At 40.9% G+C, this 24,059-nt stretch overlaps 1 protein-coding gene across 13 annotated transcripts in view; it reads right to left on the reverse strand.

Moving 5' to 3' along the window:
* Window positions 1–8,988: 8,988 nt before the first annotated feature.
* Window positions 8,989–24,059, reverse strand: part of CAGE1 (cancer antigen 1) — a 45,336-nt gene continuing 30,265 nt past the window's right edge. For 3 of the 13 annotated variants that reach the window (XM_013056802.2, XM_045066980.1, XM_045066979.1), the window contains 5 exons: window positions 22,308–22,412; window positions 21,401–21,471; window positions 14,433–14,501; window positions 11,442–11,481; window positions 10,063–11,235 (listed from right to left, as the gene is read on the reverse strand). In XM_013056802.2, coding sequence (XP_012912256.1) covers window positions 11,029–11,235; window positions 11,442–11,481; window positions 14,433–14,501; window positions 21,401–21,471; window positions 22,308–22,412 — 492 coding nt within the window. In that variant the 3' untranslated portion in view covers window positions 10,063–11,028. The other 10 variants (XM_013056800.2, XM_013056798.2, XM_013056812.2 and 7 more) reach the window with 7 other exon arrangements.

Consider the following 24,059-nt stretch of genomic DNA (forward strand, 5'->3'; position numbering starts at 1 on the left):
AATGTTTTGTAATATAGAATTGTTCAAAAAACGCAGAAAGCATAAAAAACAGAGGAAAATTTTGACTCCTATCTGCCCACACTCACACCCACAGTTAAACAGTTAGTACTTAAATTCTTGACATTCCAGAACTATAAATCACCTAGAACAGTGCCTGGCATATGGTAAACATTTGGCAAATATATAATAGAGGTAACAATGGTTGTTCGTTGTCCTTCACTTTCCTTCTCATCTGGTTGGGCCTTAGGTTGCTACTCTAGCATTTCATGCCACTAAGCAATGTGAACCAAGTACTATTGGACTGTGCCAGTGTGAGATGTCATACGGATAATGGAATAAATAAACCTTGATTGCATGCTTCCTCTTGTCAATCACTCTTAGAGCTGTGCTTTCATGTATAATCTATATAATCCCTATGAGCTGGATATTATTTGCTGAGAAGAAAACAGACACTGTAATTTATCCAAGCTTAAAGGCTAGTCGAAGGCAGATGCAAGATTTGAATGTAGCAGTCTGGTTCGAGATTCCTACTGCGTGGCCTACAACCATCTGCTGTTCTTCTCCTGCACGGGCTCTGCTCATTGGCCTGGGGACCCTGTAAAAGCAGCTTGTGGCTGCTGTTGCCACTAATTCTGTTGACTAAAACCACAACCTGACCGTGCTGGGCTGAACCAACTCAGCTCCACGCCACTCCACCAGGCCACCAGTGCCACTGACCTGCCCCTGCTGCTGTTAAAAAGAAAAAAATCACAGGCTCCAAATGGCATCACTTAGGCCAAATCACCAAATGTAGATTTGATTAGCAACTTAATTGCAGTTTCAATTTCCCCCAGAAATGGAGTCTTAACCAGTCAGGAATTTTCTGATCAGCAACAATAAGGAATGTTGTCCACCTGGGCCCTTCTCCAACCTCCAAAAGAAGGGAAGATAATCAACCTAATAAGAGGGCCTGTCCTTCCCCCTAAGGAGCCAGAGACTGTGCCTGAAATAATCCTTTCTTTTCTTTTGCTAGTAGCTTCTTGCTCCACCCTCCTTCCTATAAAAACCTTCCATTTTGAATAATTCCTCCTCAGAGCTACCCTCTATTTCTAGATGGAATGCTGCCCAATTCATGAATCACAATAAAGCCAAGTAGATCTTTGAATTTCCTTAGTTCAGCTTTGATTTTTTAACATGGCTAAGGCAGCTGGCAGAAGCGGAGGGCACCCTCCCACTCGGCTGCTGCTTCCATTTCTATGCTCGGCTGCCGAAGCTGCCACTCTGTGCCAAAGCCACAAAGGCCTCGGCCATTACTTTGTGCTGAACCTTGCCGAGTACTCAACAGGCAAGGGAAGACCCTCCCTCCTCAGCTTTCTGTTTCATGAGTTTCAGATCAGGCCTTTTCTGAGTGCCTGATGTCTGACAGCCTTCTATTTAACTTGCTGCTGTCTCCAGAAAATAGACATTATACAGTACTCAGAATTACCTCTTCTCTCCTTTCTGGACCAAGGATAGCTCACTGACTCCTTTCCCTTCAGTGGACTTATTTCCAGTGGGGAGGATTCTCATTATAATTAAAACGAGATTCCTAGTAGGTCTGTCTCCCCAGTTCTCAGGACGTGTTTAGACAGAGCCCGAACCCGTAAGGATAATCCAGTTCAGGCTTAAACTGGGACTGCCACACCAGGTATTAAATGATTACTAATGGACTTCATTTGGGACTTGAATTTTAGATAACCATCTGCTAAATGATCATCAGGGACAAATAAAATGTGCCTATTCCGGATGTGATAGACATGCAGAATTTAAGGAAAATAAAAACATACAAACAGAAAACAAACATATGTGACTATCCAATTGGTATAAAAATAAAAAGTAGTTGCCTGTGCATCAGGGAAGTAAAATACCCTTATCTGCATGCTCAAAAACCTTGTATTATGATCTTCAGTCTCCCTATAATAAGCATTCCCTTGGTACCCACCCAGAGCTCTCCCACTTAGTTGGTTCCAATCCTTGATTCGTGGAATTAAGAATCTCTCCACTAATGTAAGGGGCATCTGGCTGGCTCAGCCAGTAGAGCATGTGACTCTTGATCTCAGGGTTGTGAGTTTGAGCCCCATGTTGGGTATAGAGATTAATTAAAAATAAAATTTAAAAAAATTCTACTAAGTTATTTAGATCTTTCCAAATATTTTCCCATGCTCTCCCGCTCTTTCACCTCTGCACCTACCTCTCTAAAGATCTTCATTTTCCGGGAATATACCACATCCTGGTTATTCTCATTCCTATGGCTTAGGCGGATCTACAGTTGATTTTCCAGTTTTGGCATTTTATTCCCTTGGAATTTGTAGAAGCAGAGCCATCTTTTCCCCTGATTACTTAAGAGTTTCCCTCAGCATCTTTGGCAAATGGATCATTAAGCACCAGTTTTTGTTCTGTTATATTCCTCCAGATCACCACATAGCTGAGGAACTTTCTCATGCCCCATAAACTTCTGCTCATCTGTTACCTTGTTAGTGGGACTTACCTTCACTGCCTAATTTAAAATCACAGCTCTCCAACCTTTCCTCCCCCACACTCTCTATTCCCTTCTTTCTATTCTCCTTCATTCATAGCACTTGTTAATTTCTCACACAATATATACAGTTGGTTATGTGTCCTGTTTGTAAACATCTTGAGACCAGGGATCTTTGTGCCTTTGAGTCAATGTTACAGAAGAGTGCTCTCTCTGTAGTAACTCAGAAAATATTTGTTGACTTTGTTGTATTGCAACAAGTGACATCTTTTCTCCACAAATTTACAAACTGAGTTTAGTTGAAGGCTTAATAGGAAATGAAAAAAAAAAAAATCAAGGAAAAAAAAAAGTTATGTTTATTGCATGGTAGCAAAGACTTAAGTGTTCTTTCACCTAGCAAGGGCTGAAGAAAAGAATTGGCTTTTTTGTGCTATCCTTTATCCCTGAAAGAAAATCCTCATGCAAAAAGGACACTACAGGAAAAAGAAATAGAAAATAAGGAAGACTTTCAAAGGAGTCCTGGCTCTCCAGCCCGGCTTGTATTCCCTCTCTGGCCTCTCAGGCATTCGTCCCATCTGGTTCTCTTTCTACACAATTCACAGACCTCCCCAGATCAGATTTCCTTGAAAAGAACGGATGGACAAAAGCTGAGTCACCTGATCACCGTCCACAAAACCCGCCACTTACCTCCATTTGTACACTTGGCCTCTGACCTCCATTCTGTTAAGATTAGAAATGTTTATAGTCCCACAAAGGGCACCCACCATCTGTAGTCTTTGTCCTATCTCCTGCTCAGAAATGTGTGATTCTAAGACTAGCTCTCTCTTCTTTACCTCATAATAAATTTCTATTTCTCCAATTCATCGTTCCGGTCAACATCCAAACATACCCATCTTAAACAAAACTCCCTGTGGCCCCTGTTCCCCTTCAGCAACAGCCTCATTTCTCTGCTTTCTGATTCAGTAAAACATCACTATCTCACCTTTCAATCTTCTCCTCCACTTTTCCAATTAGGCTTTTATTTTCACCGCTAAAACGTCTCCATCTTGCTAAACCCCAAAGTCTTCATCTGAGCCCTGCCGTCTTTCACGCTTGTTTTTCTAGGTGCAGTGCAAACTTACTCTCCCCAGTTTTCTTCCCACTTCACCGGGCCCTCCTTCTCCTCTGCCTGCCCCCTAAATGTAGGCTTGTTGGAACGGATATACTGTGTAAGGCTGGAAAACTTATCAGCTCCCATTCTCTGAGAGGGCCTGGAAGACACTCCGTCTACCAAAGAAAGAGGGAATGCACAGGTGAGAAGGGCTCCAGCCTCACTGAGATGAGTGGTGGGCTGACCTCTGGGGCCCAACTGAGGGTTAGAGACGCTGTTACAGAATGGGGCTGATTACAATGAGGACGAGAGGATGAAAATGAATGGAGGCCAAGTGGGACCCCCCCTTGACCATCAGAAACAAGGTGGGCTCAGTAATCACCAGGAGCTGCAAAGTCTGAACAGGGGAGAAGAGTGGAGAACAGGCAGGAGGAGTAATCTGGAGAAAGACAGTGGTTACTAAGATCAATAATACTACCCAACTTCATGTTAACTTATACCATTGAAGAAATCAAGAAAGATAAAGAGGAGGCTGAGGGCAGTTGCCCAGTAAAGTCACGATCCCCTCCTCACCAGGGCATGAGCCAATTTTCAGTTCCAGAATCCTGTAACTGAAGAGAAGCCAGGGTGCTATGATGAGGAGCCCTGAAACACCACAATTTAGTGAATGCGCCATCTTTCTTCAAGGGGGCCTATGGACATTTGCTCACAGTAATCGTGCATGGAGTAAAGGGGAACACCCAGACCTTTGGAGGATTGTTGGACATACAGTCTGAACTGATCTTATATCTAGAACCAACACAGCCCCATTTTAGGGTAGAAGTATAAGGGAGCCAGGCAGTAAATGGATTCCCAGCCTGAGTCCAGCCAACAGTGGGTCCTTTAGGTTCTCAGACCCACCCATATTTGGTCCCTCAAAGTACAAATGGAATGGGCATACTTAGTGGTTGAAAGAACCCTTCCATTGGTTCCTAGGGGAGTCATCAAAAGTATTGGGATAGGTGTCTGGGTGGCTCAGTCGGTTAATTGTCCGACTCTTGGTTTCAGATCAATTCGAGCCCCGAGTCAAGCTCATGATGAGTGTGGAATCTGCTTGAGATCCCTCTCCCTTGGCTGCTCCCCCATTCATGCATGCTGTATCTTTTTTTTTTTTAGGAAAAAAAAAGAGTATAATGAGTAGGAGAAGCTAAGTGGAAGCTTCTCAAACTGACACTACCACTTCCCTTTCCAACAGAGATAGTAAATTAAAAGCACACCCAATGTGGTGAAAAAATAATGAATAGTTATGCTGAAAATAAATGTAATTAAAAAAAATAATTATAGAAACAATGTAAAAATGCAAAAGTTTATGCTAAACTGTGGTTACACTGATTGAAAATATACAATACATATGTATATAAAAAAAAAAAGGCACATCCAATCCCAGGGGAAGGGGAAGGTGTGTGCCACTCCCATAGTGGTGGTGGGCTCTGTCAAGTTCCAATTTAGTTTGCCAGCTGGCCGCTCCGAGAACTAGATGGATTGTGGCAGGTAACAGTGAAGTACAGAAGTCACCAAGTAGCTGCCCCAGGGCCTCATGCTTTAGCTCCGCAGCTGATCATAGTTTGTCCTATTAACCCTTCTCTTGTATGTTCCCCAAGAATAAGATTGACCAGAATCCTGAGGAAAAGGAGCCATAAGCAGTGACTGACTGCAAATAGGCTTGAGGAGCTTTGTGGAGGGGGGGCGGCGTGTGATGGAAATATTCTAAAACTAGTTTATGGTGTTTACTGCATGACCTTAAATTTACTTCGTCAATCACTGAATTTTACACTTAACGACAGAGAATTTTTACAGTATGTAAATCATCCTTCAATAAAAGGAAGAGTATATTTAAAGATTTTATTTATTTGTCAGTGAGAGAACACAAGCAGAGGGAGAAGTAGGCTCCTACCGAGCAAGGAGCCTGATGCAGGACTTGATCCCCAGACCCTGGGATCATGACTTGAGCTGAAGGCAGATGCTTAACGGACTAAGCCAACCAGGCATCCCAGGGAGAGTATATTTGAAAAGATATATTTATTAGTTGTAGTAATTCCTTGTACATTTATGCACTGTAGTTTTTATACTTACTTGTGAAATAATAGAGACTATATATACTGGCCTCTGCCCTGGTTTCTGGCAGAAAGCACCGGAAACTTTTGTATATTCTTTCGTTGGGTTCTGTGCTCAGACCAGACTCTGCTTGGGATTCTCTCTCTCCCTCTGTCCCAGCCCACTCCCTTCAATAAATAAACAAATGAAATCTTTTTTTAAAAACCTTTAAAATATATATATTCTAATTGTTCTTTGTGCAAGCTTGGCCTTGCTAAATACAAGAGGATCTGTGTTTAGTTTCACAGCTTACCTGAGGTACCATCATGAATTCATACTGACTCTCAGAGTCCTTTGTAAGTATTTCAGAGTGGAGCTGCTAGGTTTGAATTACACACATCACTGGCTCCTACCCAGAGTTTTGTTTCTATAGGCAAATATCAATATCTTTTAAAGATAGATATAATATACAAAATATTTACATTTTTGCAATAATATTAACACAGTCTTATAATTGTTCTTAACATAATGTCACTATGAACTCCTTTCTTACAACAGCTATTACGGGGAGGCTGGGTCTTGAAACTAGATCTTATGATTCCGTGGTGAGGGCTCTTTTTCCTGAAGCACACGGTCTTCCATGTGCTGTGGTTTAGAGAAGAGGGTCTCAGATCAAATAGAGGAGAGGCACCTGGCTGGTTCAGTCGGTGGAGCATGCGACTCTTGATCTTGGGGTTGTGAGTTCGAGCCCTACATTGGGTGTAGAGATTACTTAAAAATAAAACCTTTAACAAACAAACAAATAAATACACTGATTGCTTTCAGATAAGGATGAGGGTGATATTTAAATTAGGCATTGAAGGGTACAAATGTGTTAACTACGAGGAACTGGTTGGTGGGGGTGGGGAACGGAGGAAGTTTCGCTGAGTTAGGGCAGGGAAGGGCATTCCCAGAAAAGGTAACAAGATGGGCGAAGGCACACAAGGAGGATGGGGCAAGAGCACGTAAAGCAATAGGTGTGGGATTACAAAGTAAGAATTTGAAACTGCGTCCTTAAAATATAATTCAGTAAATTATGGTACACACGACACACACACACACACACACTCCATGAAATATTATACAGCCTTTAAAATTGAGACTGGCATATTGAGAGAGCCAATATAAAAGAACATTCATCCAGAAACACGATGAGTCGAGATGCCTGGTTGGCTAAAATCAGGTGCCTTGTAAACTGTCAATCATTTCTCAGAAGGTATAACAGGGCATGAAAAGAGCAACCACGACATGGTTAGAGGACTGCAGGCAGGATGTTTTTCAGGTGAGAGCAAGAATTTAGTGACGAGTTACAAACTAAAGGTGGGAGAGAATCAAAACAGTGGACGAGGCAAGTCCTGAAGAAGATGCAATGGGTCCAAATCACAGGAACAAGGAACTAGAGGGAAGGAGAACCAAGTGGAGAGAAAAACAGAAATTGTCAGGCAGAGAGGAAATTGTACCTCCTTGTCATATCCTGTGATGAGACCCAAAGCTGTGCTCTGTGAAGGTAGAGGCTGTGCCTATTTCAAAACTTCGCCTCCTCTTTTGAGCCTCCAGCTGCAAGAAGAGAGTGAAGCTTTCAGCCATGAGCTCCCACTTAACGACAGCACAGCCCCTGGCTGCCCTGCGTATGCCTATCCTGATTTTCTTTCTTCCATGCTCAGCAGAAGAGATGTCCCTGTTTCTGAGGTGCTGGTGAACTGAGTCTCTCTCTTTCCGCTCCTAAAACTTGACTCAATTAACCCTGCTCTCCCCTTTATCTTCAGTCCCGTCTCTGACCTCTGGATCCTTCTCCTACATGTTTCACGGCAACCTCACACGCGTGCTATCTTTCCCTGCAAATCAGCTGTCCCTCTTGGGTTCTCTACTTCAGTTAGGACAACACAACCAGAACCCTGCTAGGCTTCCCAGGATCCTCTGTCTGTTAGCTCTGCAGCTTACCAATTACCAAATCCTTTTCACTTTACCTTTGACATCACCGGGCATCCATATATTCCTCTTGATTTTCACCGTCATGAGTTTAGTTTCTGGTATCTGTTTTCCTTGCCTGGAGCCCTGTAGATGTCTCTCAACAGGTGCTCCCGGTTCTGGCATCATCCGTCACCACCCTACCCTTCACCCCACTTTTAGGGTGAACTTTCAAAAGGCATATCTGACCACATCACTCCTTGACTTAAAATCTTTCAGAGCTTCTCATAAGGATAAAGTTCACATTTCTTGGCAAGGCATACAATGCTATTCATCATCATCTTCATCTCCTGCCACATGAAGAACGTGAGTTTTATTTGTTATTTTTTTAAGATTTTATTTACTTGTCAGAGAGAGAGAAAGAACACACAGGGGGAGCGTCAGGCAGAGGAAGTGTGAGAAGCAGGCTCCCACTGAGTAGGGACCCTGATGCTTGGTTCCATCCCCAGACCCCGGGATCATGACCTGAGCCAAAGGCAGACGCTTAACCTACTGAGCCACCCAGGTGTCCCAAACCTAGGTTTTAGACACGACTTGTGGTTCAGGGGATGTAACACAGCGTGCTCTGAGTGTGCCTCTGTGTTTTGAGTGTGCTGTGGCTTTCCTCTTCGTGACTGGGGGCTATCCAGTCACGATAGATCTGGCTCATGTGTCACCCTCTCTGGAAAATCTTTCTGAGTTTCCCATACATAGTCCTGAGCCATTTCATTTATGCTTCTAGAGCACCCTGGGCAGGTACGCCTGCACCCCACTCTAGAATAGAGTCTGTCTCCCTCAGTAGATGACGTACTCCTTGAGTATCTTTGCCTGGTTATGTTGTGTCCTTGGCATCTAACACTGATGCTGTCACATCATTTATTGAAAAGTCTCTAAATGTTTATTGAAAGAAGCACAGAATTAGACTCTGTGTCCTTCAGTCAGGTACCAAAGGAGGTACATTCATGTTGAGACAACCTGTGGGTAAAAGATCATAAATGTCGAATAATGTACACGGCAAATGTAAAGCTTATGCATGCGCTCGTTTGCAGACGACCGATCTTAATCCTTCCTTTCCAAGTGCTTCATCACATTTGTGTGTGGATCCCAGAACTGCCTTAGCCATCCTTACGTTAATATTTGCCCTTCTCCTATCGTATTTTAATTTTTCTTAGAGGATCTCCTAAAACTATTAATAATAATGTATCTTTTTAAAAAAGATTTTATTTATTTATTTGACAGGCAGAGATCACAAGTAGGCAGAGAGGCAGGCAGAGGGGGGGGGCAGCAGGCTCCCCACCAAGCAGAGAGCCCAATGTGGGGCTTGATTCCAGGACCCCAGGATCATGACCCAAGCTGAAGGCAGAGACTTTAACCCTCTGAGCCACCCAGATGCCCCAATAGTGTATCTTTTTTAAACTTGAATCACTTCCAAAACTTTCAGTGCTTAATGTTCTGAAACACAGCACTGTCGCAGTTGAGATGGGCTATGCATTTCTCATCGTTCATCTTAAAAGGTGTTGCAATTTGCTGAATTTTGTGAAGTTCACATTTAAGATTTGTCTTACAGAATTCCTCAGCAAAAATGATAATAATAATAATAATAGCTTTTATTTATTCAGTACTTCCTTTAAGGCCAGATATATATTCTCTGTATATTTTCCTCTTGTACTTACCTGAGTAATTTAAGTGCAAAACTAATTTCAGCAAGCTATAATCATCTCTTCCCTTCCAATAGTTGATTCAACAGCTACCTCGCCATCCTGGCTTTAAGATTTATCAAAAGAATAATACACATGCATGTATATTTGTTTTTCTGATACATCTCACAAAATCAGTTGCTGCCAGTTCCTTTGTTTAAATTCAGAACTAATTCGTAAAAACTGTGTTAAAGGAGAATTATGAGGGTTACATCTTAGACCAGTCCTCTCCTTTCATCTGGGTTTTAATTCCAGAGGATTTCAGGATTGGTGTCTTAAAATTTGGTTGGTAGTAGGAAGAGCCTGCCTGCCTAGAGGGAAAAAGGATCTCCTCCACGGGGAAACAAACAGTTGAAATGAGATAAATTACTATTTTTATGTGTCATCCGAGAATTGATAATATGGAAGTGCTATTCTGTGTGAATGAAAATAGACATTTGGAAAAGAAGCCACCATATTCCCCTGTTTGTGCTAAAGTAGAATATGTTTTGTTGTTCATGGGAATAAATTAGAAGAAAAGTAATCACATTTTTTGGAATGTAAAATTTTTATCATTTATGTAGATTTTAATGTATTATTTATATGATGGACCTGGGTTCTATACTTGGTAATAATGACTCTGTTCCTGGATTGGTTGACAAAAATGATTAATGTTTAATCTTCAGTCCTGTTTAATCTAAATAATTTATATTTTCTTCTAAAACAACTGGCATCTAAAAATGAAAGGAAAAAAGTATATCTTTAATTTTTAGGAAACACAGGCATTCAGTGATAGAACAGCTGATTCTTGATTCCATGTGGAACTCTTGATTATACATACAATTCTTATTCCATAAACAGCTAATTCTTAAACACATGGAAAAGGGGTACAACCTATAGATAGATGAACTTCTCAGATAATACCAATACTATATTTTAATAAGGATTTTTGTTTGTTTCAACCTTTTTTCCATTAAGGAACATGACAAGGAACAAGGATGGTTGAATTTCCTCTTCCTTAGTTTGGTTGCCAGTTGGCAGAACGAAGACAAAGGAACAGAACCAAGAATCTATGTGATTCAGGAAGTGACTCATCAGTACAATATAACGGAGAGCTGGTAGTGTTAAGGTATTCTCATAACTCAACTATTAGAACAGCTGGGGCTCAGGGGGGCATATAGAGACATACCCTTGGATTGTACCCTCTTCTACAAAGCTATGCCAGATATAAATCATGGGTTTTCATGAATACATGCGCTCGACCCAGGGTGGGACAAGGGCAACAGTGGCTGTAACTTCTATTAAGAATTACTCCAGCATGGGTAGCATTGGTAATGGGTCCTGAGTCTGCCTAACACTCCCTCCTATTTCATACCTATTCTGGGGTAGGTGCTTGGGAATACCAAAATGAATATGAGATAATTCCTGCACTCAAAGGGTTCCTGTCAAGTCGAGCTTGAGCTGGCAGATAAGTTTGTAAGGTGGGAGCTAAAGTAAGGGGACACAAGGAACTGAGAGGGGGCATTCTTGGCAGGGGAAGCTGTATAGGCAATATCAGGAAGGCATGAAAATAACCTAGCTAGTTTGGAAAGGGGCAAGTGGTTTGATATGGTTGGGTGTATGGCGGTGAGAAGGTGAGAACGAAGCAGTGAATGAGAAGACTGGATAGGAAGGCAAGGGCCAGGTCATAGAGGATCTTATGTGCTGTGTTAGGGAGCACAAACTGATCCGGAATGCAACAGGGAACCATCGAAGAGTTTTACATAGGGAAGGGGCTTCATCTTATTTGCTTCTGAAAGATCGCAGTCTGCTCGGTGGAGGATGGAAGGAAGGGCCCCCAGCTGGAGGCAGAAGCACCAGTAGATGACTGTCATCCGCCAGATAAGAAATGATGAGGGCCCGACATGAAGCAGAAGCTGTAGGGATGATGTGAAGACATACAAGGAAAATTTCAGAGGGAGGGCTTCCCAGTTACAGGACTTATGATGATCAGAGGCCGAAGAGGCCTCGTCTGAGGGCAGAAAGGAAAGCTAAGCTGAACATTCCTGAAATTTAATCTTGTGCTACTGTCAAATTACATGGAGATACAACATTTTTTATAGCAATCATCAATATGACTTACCGTGGTCAAGGACTTTGGGTGATTTTCTAATCTTCTGGGCCTGTAGGAGACAGAAGGAGAATGAGGTAAAAAACAAAAAACAAAAAACCAGGTGGTGGCAAGAAGGGCTTAAACAGTGAACCTAATGAACAAGGACCGCATTATTTGATAAATCCGTGCCCTCACTTTCAAGGAGAAATTGCCACTTAGGCTAGAACTATCAGACCCTAAAAGATGAAGCTTTTCAGTGTATGTCATGTACGGATCAGTCTCATTGCAATTGAATAAACATACTGAGCCACGGTCTTGCTATGTTTTAACATTCTCATGGATTTCTTTAGCATAAGATTATGGCTCCTTGAAAGTGATGAAGAACTAGAGGCAAAAAATAAATAAATAAATAAAAAATATCTGAAATTATTAACATGCTGGGCTCGCTCTTATCTCCCTATTTCCCAGTCTTCCACTCCTAAACACAATCAGCACCAGGAGTACCGTAATTCTGAGACAGTGTGGAAGTAGTCTAAAGCGCGTTCCCATAGTTGAATTTCCTGAGACCCATGAGAAGCTTCAAGGATGGTGGCTGAAGGCTCCCCTAAGTCTCCAGTTTTCTAACAAACAGCTTTGATCAGCTGGAAAGGGCCTTGCGAGGTCTTTGGCTCAGCTTCCTCCCCACCCCCATGCCTGCGCTTCAAGGCCAGTCTAAATCTATACAAAAGGGCCTCAAATCCACTTTATAATTGGCTAAGTATCAGTGAACAACTATCTGAACTAGTGAAATGTGTGAATTTATATACTAATTTTCTTATTTTAAAATGATTCTGGGGGAAAAATATGCCACACTTTCTGTCAGCAACTCAGAGAAGACTCATTCTCAGTTTAAATCAGCAATTACTGAGCATCTGTAATATGCCAGGCATCAGATCATGTTCTTTCATCTTAGGGGAAAAAAACCCCTCATAGTTAACCTATCACTTTGCAAACACGAGTATAAATCTGCTAAGGAGTTTTAATTTTCAAAACGTAGTTGTATTGCAAAATAGTATGCTGAACATTCATGACTTGCAACGAAGTCCAAATGCAACTTTAATGTCTGCCTCCTGTTTCTACTTTAGACTTTCTGCACTCAGGGAAGACTTTCCGCACTCAGGGGAGACTTTCCTTTGCCATCGGCTGAATGTGCAGCAGGCCTAGTGAGGTTTTGCTTACTCTGAGATAAGGTCAGTCTTCCCTGTGAGGCAGGCACACAGTCTCAATTTGGTAAGCAGAATGTCCAAGACTTAAACGTGAATCCTTTAATCATCATTCAAAAGTAGGATTTCTCATCCCCTCCTCTAAGCTAAGCCTTGTAGTTGGTGGACACCATCTGCTATGGGAGGTCAACTTCTGCTCTCTCTAGGTTTTTGACCTTGTCCATTTGCAGGAGGAGGGAGAAGCAGCAAGGTGATAGTTTTATTTGGCTTGGTGGCTTCAGAGTCCCTGGGCCTGGAAAGTAGCTAAGCTGAGTCTTTCTCTGTGCAGCTAGCCAGGGCGAAGGACCTCTGTCCTACAGTTGCCCTTGACTGAGGCTGATGCATCTCTCCTCTGGTGGTCACTTGATACTCCTTCATCAGCCCATAAGAATCTGGTATTCCCTTGCTGCCTCTTGCTGCTGGTGTTCTTCCAGGTGGCGTTGGGCAGAGCCCAAGATAACTCAACTCCCTCCTGCTTGGTTCTTAACAAACTATCACACACATCTTTTGTCCTGGGGACAAGCTCAGAGAGAACAGGTCACCCCACACAGCACCTCTGGGGGGCTTCCATGGCTTGCTTTGTTTTTCTCAGGCAGGGTGTATCACTGATTCCCTGTTCCCCAAATTTTAAGAAATGCAGATCAAAGCTCTCCAGGTGATCTTCTGGAAACCCCCTCACCAGGCTTTCAATAAGAGGTAGAATTACTTGGGGGCGATGGGAGTCCACAACATGACAGATTCAAAGAAATGTTTTTTCTAGTCTTCCCTACTCTCCACAATTTTTATATATGGGATCTGGCCAAGAGATACAAGTCATAAAACAGGTTCTTTGAAATTTCCTTTAGAAACCCTACATACGGGGAAAACTTACTCTCACTTTAAGAACTGGTGACTGGGGGCTCCTGGGTGGCTCAGTTGGTTAAGCGACTGCCTTTGGCTCAGGTCCTGATCCTGGAGTCCCAAGATGGAGTCCCGCATCAGGCTTCCTGCTCAAAAGGGAGTCTGCTTCTCCCTCTGACCCTCCACTTCTCCTGTGCACATGCTCTCTCTCTCAAATAAATAAAATATTAAAAAAAAAACCCAACTTGTGACTATTTTATTAACACCTCAAGGACTAGGCCAGGAAGAATCCCATTTTAATATCCTACTGTGGTCTTAATCAACCCCATACAGTTTGTGCATATCCCTTGCAGCATCAAATCCACAGAAATAATGGGTGGTAAGTTTAACATTAGTATAAGAAAGTCTGGTCATAAAATACAAATGTAAGCTGTTTTGCTGTAGATGAAATCTTAGATCATAATCTTTATGGTATCTTCCTTAGAGGAGATTATAAATTCCATGAGGGTAGGTATTCTGACTTTCCAATTCAAGTCCTACCAAAAACATTTATCAAGCAACTATTTCATGCTAGGTAAAATACCAAGAACTTGCATATAGTTTATCTTAAGAGAAGGAAAAAAGGTTTTTTTAATGTATTATCTATGTACTTATTTTTTTATTTTTATTTTTAAAGACTTTTTAAAAATTTATTTGACAGACCAAGATCACAAGTAGGCAGAGAGGCAGGCAGAGAGAGAGAGAGAGAGAGAGAGAGAGGAGGAAGCAGGATCTCCACGGAGCAGAGACCCCAATGTGGGGCTCAATCTCGGGACCCTGGGATCATGACCCAAGCCGAAGGGAGAGGCTTTAACCACTGAGCCACCCAGGTGCCCCTATACTTACGTTTTAAAGTTAAAGACATTGTTATTTAGAAAAAAAGAGAGAGAAAAAAACTTACCGTGGTTTTCTTGCTTTCTCTCTAGGCCTCCTAATTAAATCTTCCAAATGTTTATTTCTCTTTTCTAAACTGAAGGGAAGAACAATTGAATTTTATGACTAAAATTGACTTTTCCAAAGTAATATTTTGTTGGATGCACTGGAGGATTTGAGATGAATATAAATGGTGAAGGTAGCTTTTTGGCAAAGTCTCTCATCCATCTACTTCAGTATACGACAATCTGGGATTTGTTCCTAGCCACTCCAATGATTTAATCCGTCTCTCCCTTTAGGGGTTCCAGTAGTGAGGAGGGAAAGCAGACCGTGGGAAACCCATGAAGTGACAGTTCGATATCCTATTCATTTATACACACTGTGGGTAGAGAACTGATCCCTGCCAACATAATCCTGGGGGTAGCATGTTAAAAGCACAGCCCCTGAATTGTGAACTGCTTGAATGTGGGGAAATACGTAACAGTGTCATAGGAAGGATCACAGCACTCGGGGGCCTGCTGGAGATTTACTTGTGTTCTACTTTAATGCCTTCCAATAAGAGCGATACTAGCAGGTTCCCTTCTTGCCTCTAGGAGGGCAAATTAATTAAAATAGTCTCTTCCCAAACTCGCTTTCCCAGCCAGAGACAGTTTATCACTTTCCTGAGGCTGCTGAACAGATTTCTACAACCCTGGTGACTTGGAACAAAGCACATTTATTCGGGAGGTCAGAAGTCTGAAATCAGATGCGCTGGGCTAAAATCAGGGTGTCAGCAAGGACCTGCTCCCTCCAGAGGCTCCGAAGCTGTATTCTTGGCCTTGCCTTTTCCAACATGTCTGGCTGCCGTCCTAATTCCGTGGTTCCTGGCTCGTCAGCACATTGCCTTTTCGGCCTGTCTGCTTGCTTGCTTGGTCATATGCCTTCCTCCCTCATCAAATTTCTCTCTGCCTCCCTCTTATAACAACAATTGTGACTGTCTTTAGGGCTCCCCTTATAATCCAGGATAATCTTATCATCTCAAGATCCATCATTTAATGATGTCTGCAAAGTCCCTTTTGCCAGATAAGGGCACATTCTCAAGTTCCAGGGAGTGTGGCTATCTTTGGGAAGCCATTACTCAGCCTACCACAGAGATAGGAAATTCTCTTGCTGAAGTCATAACCGCAAATGCAAATGCGTATGGAAGAGTCAGGCAAGTATGTGAAATGAGTGCAGCCAGCTAAGGGAGGATTGGGGAAACCCAGAGAGCATATCCCCCTATTGTAGAGGCCTCTTCTAGACAACAGGTTTGAGCAACAGAAAATTGGTCAAGGCAAAAGGGCCCGAGGCGACCCCAACCCCTGAAATGAATACACACAAGCCTAGGAGGCAATTCACCTCGAAATATCCATAAGCCTTCACTAACCAATGGGCTATTTACAACCAAACACAGTTTCCCAAAAAGGGAAAATTCCAAATGTCCCATACCTCATTCCTTTTTCCTTTAAATACGGCTCCCACCCATGGCAGGCAGGCTCTGCTTTGATGACCTGCCTATTGCTTCTCTGCAGTGTATTCAGTTGGATTTACTGAATAAACTCCTGTCTCCTTTGTTCTGCCACCAGTGAATTCCTTCACAGCCTGAGAGCCCCAGCTTCCGCCATATCAGGTCACCCCACGTTTGGGGGCTCCCATCTGATGGGGAGAGACACCACACCTATTATCTGCCTGAAGGACAGAGTTGCTCCTTGCCTCTTGCCTGATGTTGCCTAGTGGGAATGTTACAGCAACAATGGCAGATCTTACTTTTAAAGAGGAGATGGAAATCGAACTTTTTTATAGGAAATCTTCCTTTTTTTTTTAAGATTATTTATTTATTTATTTGACAGCGAGCAAGAGAGAGAGAGAGACAGAGAGAAACAGAGAGAGAGAGATCACAAGTAGGCAGAGAGAGAGGGGGAAGCAGGCTCCCCACGGAGCAGAGAGCCCAATGCGGGGCTCGACCCCAGGACCCTGGGATCATGACCTGAGCCGAAGACAGAGGCTTTAGCCCACTGAGCCACCCAGACATCCTGGAAATCTTCCTTTTTAAATATTGGCAATATTTCAAAAACAAGCATTATTTGGGCAAAACAAAGCATATGTCTCAGGATAAGACATGCATGGTGGCGTTTTGAAGCTTCTGTATTACTGTCCAGAGATATCAGGCTTTTGTTTTCCAAGGTTAGAGAGGAGACATTGTCCAATCCAGGGGGAGATGACAATCTTAAATAGGCCTTCTGTTTCCAAACAGCTTGAATCTATCATTTTGTCCTTCTTTCTCAGAGTTCTTTTGACCATTCTATGGTCCTTTGAATTTCCATATGAATTTCAGAATCAGCTCGTCAATTTCTATTTTGAAAGCCTGCTGAATTTTTATTGAAATTCCATTGAATCTGTAGATCAGCGTGAGGAGAAATGAAGGCTTCACAAGAACGATTCTGAAGAGCCATGAAAAGGCGTATCTCTTAATTTAGCTCAGTCTTCTTTATCCTCTCTCTACAGTGTTTTATACTTTGTATAGTCTTTCACATTTTTTGTCAGATTTATCCCTGTGTAATTCATATTTTCAGTGCTTTTAGAAATACTTTTATTTTTTTAATTTAGATTTCTGATTGCCCATTGCTAGTATATAGAAATACTATTGATCTCATGTTTTGCAACTTTGTTAATCTCTTAATAGTCTTTTTTGTAGGTAGGGGCGCCTGGGTGGCTCAGTGGGTTAAGCTTCTGCCTTGAGCTCAGGTCATGATCTCAGGGTTCTGGGATTGAGCCCTGCATCAGGCTATCTGCTCAGCAGTGAACCTGTTTCTCTCTCTCTCTACCTGCCTCTCTGCCTACTGGTGATCTCTCTGTCAAATAAATAATAAAAATAAATAAAAAATAAAAAAATAGTCTTTTTTGTAGATTTCATCAGATTTTCTACACAGATTATCAGGTCATTTTAAAAACAAATTCATGAGGGTTTTGGAGGGGCGGGAGGTGGGGGGTTGGGTGAGCTTGGCGGTGGGTATTATGGAGGGCACATATTTCATGCAGCACTGGGTGTGATGCATAAACAATGAATTCTGGAACACTGAAAAGAAATTAAAAATAATAAAAAATAAAAAAAAAAAACACCACAAATTCATGGGCGCCTGTGTGGCTCAGTCACTGTGTCTGCCTTCAGCTCAGGCCATGATCCTGCGATCAAGCCCTGCATCTGGCTCCCTGCTCTACAGGAAGCCTGCTTTTCCCTCTCCCACTCTCCCTGCTTGTGTTCCCTCTCTCTCTCTATCAAATAAATAAATAAACTATAAAAAAAAAAATTCAGGGGTGGCTGGGTGGCTCAGTGGGTTAAAGCCTCTGCCTTCGCTCAGGTCATGATCTCAGGGTCCTGGGATCGAGCCCCACATCGGGCTCCCTGCTCAGCAGGGAGCCTGCTTCCTCCTGTCTCTCTGCCTACTTGTAATCTCTGCTTGTCAAATAAATAAATAAAATCTTAAAAAAATAATTATTATTAAAAAAATTCATTTACTTGTTCATTTTTAACTTGAATGCCTTTTATTTCCTTCCGGTTGCATTGGGCAGAACTTCTCAGTACAATATGAATAGAAATCATTTCTGAGCTTGAAAAAGTATTCAGTCTCTCATCCTCAAGTAGGACTTTAATGGTATTTTTTTCTATGGACTCTCTTCATCGTATTGAATGAGTTCCCTTCTGTTCTTAGTTCGTTTGGTGTTTGTATCAGGAGTGGCTCTTGTGAAATGATTTTTCTGTCCGATGATCACATGTTTTTTCCTTTTTAATTTTTCATGTGTTGTCCTATGTTAACTGGATTACTTCACATAGAGCTGACCCCCCCCCCCATTTTTGCCCATATAAGGTAGCATTCACAGGTTTAGGGATCAGGATGTTTTTATCTTGTAGGGAGCCATTTCTTCTCTGCCATGATTACTGTTCTGACATTTACTTTTACCTCTTCTTTTTCTCATGCCAACATTTTCTCATTAAAAAAAGAAAAAAGAAGTCAAAGAAATACAATGGAATTGTGATTCTAGAGCAGTGTCAATGCTCTTTTAATATGTACATATATGAATGTGGCTATTTTGTTGGGGTTACAAGTCTTAAAGGTTAACAGTTGTTCACTTTATTCTCTGTGATCAAGATATATAAACCACGGATTTTTAAAAAGATTTTATTTATTTATTTACTTGGAGGGGAGGGGGAGTGGGAGAGGGAGAGAGAGAATCTCAACCAGACTCTATGCTGAGCACAGAACCTGACTCAGGGCTCGATAGCATCACCCTGAGATCATGACCTGAGCCGAAACCGAGAGCCGGATGCTTAACTGACTGAGCCACCCATGGATTTTTAACTGGGTGATGGGCATTTAAAAAAACCTATGGATTTTTAAACGCATGTTCAAGCCAAGAAAATATTATTGATCACACTGTGTTTAGACTATAATGGAATTAGGAAGAAAGGTTATGGATTTACACTCTGGAATTTTCTGTGACTTCTGATTTGGTTTTGCACAGGAAAACATTTCTAGGGACTTCACATGGCTAGAAACCACAGGTGCTGTGAAAGGGCAGGAACTTTTATCTGTGAATGCAGTGTTGTCTATAAGAGACATGCATGGCCTTGGAAGTATGCTTCAAGGATGCAGTAGGTACTCTGGATGATAAACAGTGAATACATTAATGTAAAGGACACTGACAAATGCCTTCAAAGCCTATAGACTACGATGGTCCACGATGGACCACGATGGGCAGATGATAAAAATGGAAGATCACCTAGAATAACAAGGTAGCATGGCTGGAGAATATGGGAGGCCAGGATAGGAAATGAACAGACTTTTTTTTAAATAACCCTCTACCTATTACTCCATGGGTATTATACTGTGTCCCACTAACTTATTCTTTAATCTTCCAATAAGGACGAAAGTTTCTTCCCAAAGTTCATGCATATTTTTTTGTAGGGAACTTTTGTTTGCTATTATAAAGAGAGTTTTAAAAATTGGACTCATTTACAACATGTTGCTCATGTACAGAAATTCAATTGACTTTGGAAGTTTTTCTTGTAATTGTCAATTTTGCTAAAGTCATTTATAAATGTCAGTAATTTATCTGTAGATTGTTTTGGGCTTTCTTTGCAGGCAATTATATATCGTTGGAAAATAATGAGTTTTGTTACTTTCATCCCAACCTTTAGGATTTTTTTTTCTCTCTTCTTATAGCACTGGTGAGGACTGCTAGCATATCGCTAAATAAAATTGGCAACAACTATGGGTTTATCTTGTTGCTGATTTTTAGATGAAATACTTGGGAGTGTATCAATTGATTATTATATTGGCTTTGGTTTTTTTTTTGGATGGAGGGATGGGAATGTAACTTTTTATCAAAAAGTAGAAGATTTCCTTTCTTGTATTTTTGTTATGAGTTCTAAAAAAAAAAAATTCTTATTGTATACTGCTGTAGAATTCCTGAATGTATTGAAATGATATTTTCTCCTTTAATCAGTTAATGCGGTGGACTTTACTAATAGACTTTCTAATACTGAAAGATTTGTTGCGATAAATTCAATTTGCTCAGGATGCACTGTCGGTTTTTCTTTTCATTGCCGGATTCAGTTTATTTATGATTTTTGTTTAGAATTTTTGCATCTATATTTATGATGAAATTAGCTTATCATTTATTTCTCAGGCTGTCCTTGTCTGTTTTAATGTTAAGATTACATTGTTTTTCTTTTTTCTTTAAGGATTTGAAAAAAATTTTTTTTTAACAGAGAGAGACACAGCAAGAGGGAACACAAGCAGGGGGAGTGGGAGACGGAGAACAGGCTTTCTGCAGAGAAGGGAGCCTGATGTGGGGCTTGATCCCAGGATGGTGGGATCATGATCTGAGCCAAAGACAGACCCAGGTGAGTAGAATTTAGTGATTCATCACTTACATATAACACCCAGTGCTCATCACAGAGCCCTCTTTTTTTTTTTTTTTAAAGATTTATTTATTTTAGGGGTGCCTGGGTGGCTCAGTGGGTTAAGCCACTGCCTTCGGCTCAGGTCATGATCTCAGAGTCCTGGGATAGAGTCCCGCATTGGGCTCTCTGCTCAGCAGGGAGCCTGCTTCCCCCACTCACTCTCTGCCTGCCTCTCTGCCTGCTTGTGATTTCTCTCTCTGTCAAATAAAATAAATAAAATTAAAAAAAAATTTTTTTAAAGATTTATTTATTTTATTTGACAGAGATCACAAGTAGGCAGAGGCAGGCAGAGAGAGGAAGGGAAGCGGGCTCCCTGCCATATCTTCAGGATATGGTTTCTGCCTGCTTTTCTCATTGCATCTTGCCTTGCTTTCAGCCACAGTGGAGATGTTATATCTTCTCAAATGTGAGTTAGCCATGTAGAAATTTCATATTTGGGGTATCTTCCTATCTAAGATTAGACCTGTTGCTTAAGCTCTAGTGATAGCTAGCACAGTCTAAATGAAATTGTGGAAAGGATGAGGAAACAGCTTATGAGAAATGAGAATAAGAAATGAGTGAAAAAATATGCAGAATTTAAAAACACAAATTTTGGAGTACGTTCAAGCTGAATCCCATTCTAGTGAGAGTTTAATTGTTCTTGATCAACATACATGCATGTTTCATTCAGTGTGCATTCAGAAACTTTTTGTGGATAAAGTCTAAGCATTGCAAGGTTATTTTACTTGAATACCAGGGAATAGCTTCTGAAATTTTTGGATATCTCTCACTAAGTCCGTCACCTCCCACCTCCCTGAAATCAAAGGGAGCTCTGAGAAAGAAAGATGAAAATCCAGTGATTCAAGCAGTCAGATGTTACGCATACTATTTCATTGAAGAAATGGTCTTAATGTACAAAAACTGTACATTTTCCCTCCTCCTAGGAGTTTAAGAACAGAAACTTGGCAAGCCAGAGAGCAAACCCAATATGAGTACATGTTTACAAAATTAAAAATTATGCTTTGTCAACTTACTGTGCAATCTGGAAGTGGAATATCGTGAGCCTTTGGTCAGCACATTCGATGATTTCTTCGTAGGATGTAACCTTGAGAAAAGAAGCTAAAAATTATTCTCTGACATAGAGTTTTTACTTTGGGCTTTAAAAAAATCTCTACATACTGACATTCAATTATGTGACTCCCACCAGTAGTTTTACAGTAGGCAAAACAACTTTCCTATAGTTCTGAAATCAGGACTGTGAATAGAAATAGAATTATAAAGTGCCTACTCATCATGAAGGAGTGAAGTGTCAGAAAGCGGATAACTGTTGGGTCAACTATAATCCAGTTGTCTTCCTTACAAGCGGTGGATGTATCCACTAAGGGTCAGAGCTTGTTTGGTTAAATTTAATGCAGCTTTTAGGAGGTAAACTAGAATGTTAAGTTGGCAAAATTTATAATTACCCTCAAAATGAAATCGCAATACTAAGACTTGAAATTGCTGATGGCAGAGGTAAAGATACACAGAATGTTCTTTGCTAGGTTGTCAGCTAAAAGAGCTAATGAGAGGGTTTTATAATGTCATTAAGAAGTAAAAGGAATCAATATAAATATTTCCATCACTCCTCAGATGCTTTGCAGCACCAAAATTCTATTATTTTAGTATTTGGCATATTATTTTAGTATTTTAGCATTTAGTATTTAGTTTTTTAATTTTATTATTTTTAAAAGACTTCATTCATTCATTCATTCATTCATGAATGTCTCTCATTGAGAGACAGAGAGAGGGAGATGCAGAGGGAGAAGGAGGCTCCCTGCAGAATCCTGATGTAGGACTTGATCCCAGGACCCTGGGATCATGACCTGAGCTTAAAGGCAGACACTTAACCAACTGAGCCGGCATAGTTTTTAAAGACCAAGATTTCTATAAGAAAATTTGTACCTTATTTATTAAGTTGCCTAAATGTCTTTTATATTTGTCATTTTCTTCAATGAGTCTGCTGCAACGGTCTTCTTTTGATTCTAGAAGATTTCCCAATTTTGCAATCTAGGAGAAACATCAGTAAAAATACTAACCTAAAAACTGTCATGGAAACCATAGGCTGAGAATATATGAAAACAGTGACCTAATCTTTATTCCAGGACTCTCTTAAACCAAGTTGTGCCGTAAGTGAATCAATAGATGCTAATCCTAGTTAAATTGCATTTAGAACAGATAAGCAGAAATTATAATTTTGTAATTAGTTAAAATTCTCTCCAGTTTAACACTATGAAACAGCTTTGCAAATAATTTAACACTTGTTAGTGAATCCAAATGTCAACCCAAATCTTTACTACCCTACTACCCTCTTTCTTTTTTTTTTAACCTCTTTCCATTTATAACCAATACATAAACACATTTGATTCTGTCTGAAGTGCTGATGTGCTTGAGGATGCATTTTCAGGCTTGATAAATATTCTCAACTTGCATTAATGACAGCAAGTCTTAAAAAAAAACGTTTCAGTTCATATGTCACGTTCTGACCTAAGATCCAATGTTTAGTTGCAAAAATAAATAAATAAAAATAAAAAATTGTATTTCTAAAAGTGACATCTTAGATTGATTATCAAGAAAGGGTATTCACAAGTTCCCTTAGCAGTTATTTTAATTTTCAATTATAGAAGAAAAATGACAAAAATGTCCCCATTAAATACCGATGTTAAGGGGCACCAGGGTGGCTCAGTGGGTTAAGACTCTACCTTCAGCTCGGGTCATGATCTTGGGGTCCTGGGATCGAGCCCTGCATCGAGCTCTCTGCTCAGCGGGGAGCCTGCCCCCCCCCACCTACTTATGATCTCTCTCTTTCAAATAATAAATGGAATCTTTTTAAAAAAGAATGGCCATCAATCCTCTAATATTTTAGATATACATATGTGTCTGTAGTGAAATCCCCTAGGAGAAGCAATGGCAAAATAAATTTCCAGCAGAAACAGTAACTTTCTTATTCTTACTTTTTAAAAAATATTTTATTTATTTATTTATTTGACAGAGAGAGCGAGCGCGTGCGTGCACATGTGCATGGGGAGGAACAAAGGGAGAGGGATGAGTAGACTCTGTGTTGAGCAAAGAGCCCAGAGGGTGGCTTGATCTCAGGATTAGCCATCACCACAATCAAGATAATAAACATATCCATCACTGCCTCTCCTCTTGCCTCTTGGTAATTCCTCCCTCCTGCTTGCCTATCTTCCCTAACTCCCACCCTCTATGCGAGCTCCAGGCAAATACCAATTTTGCTTTCTATCACTGTTGATTTGTCTTTTCTAGAATTTTAGGGAATAGAAGCAAACAGTATTTATTGTTGTCTGGCTCTTGTCATTCCACACAATTCTGAGATTCATCTATGTTGCATGTGTATCAGTAGTTCATCCCTTTTTCATGGCTCAGTAGTATTCCACTGTATGGACCTGCTATAGTTGGTTTATCTATTCATCTGTTGGTTAGCATTGGAGTTGCTTTCAGTTTTCGGTTATTATAACCAAAGCTGCTAAGAAACTTCATGTGTAAGTCTTCATATGAACATACGCTTTTTAAAAAAAATTTTTTTGTTGAGGGAAAGAGAGAGAAAATGCAAATGGTAGGGAGGGGGAGAATGAGAGGGAGAAGCAGACTTCCCACTGAGCAGGGAGCTCAACATGGAACTTGATCCCAGGACCC

Source organism: Mustela putorius, unplaced genomic scaffold, assembly GCF_011764305.1.
Source record: "Mustela putorius furo isolate JIRA1106 unplaced genomic scaffold, ASM1176430v1.1 tig00003870_pilon_pilon_pilon, whole genome shotgun sequence".
Lineage (NCBI taxonomy): Eukaryota > Metazoa > Chordata > Mammalia > Carnivora > Mustelidae > Mustela > Mustela putorius.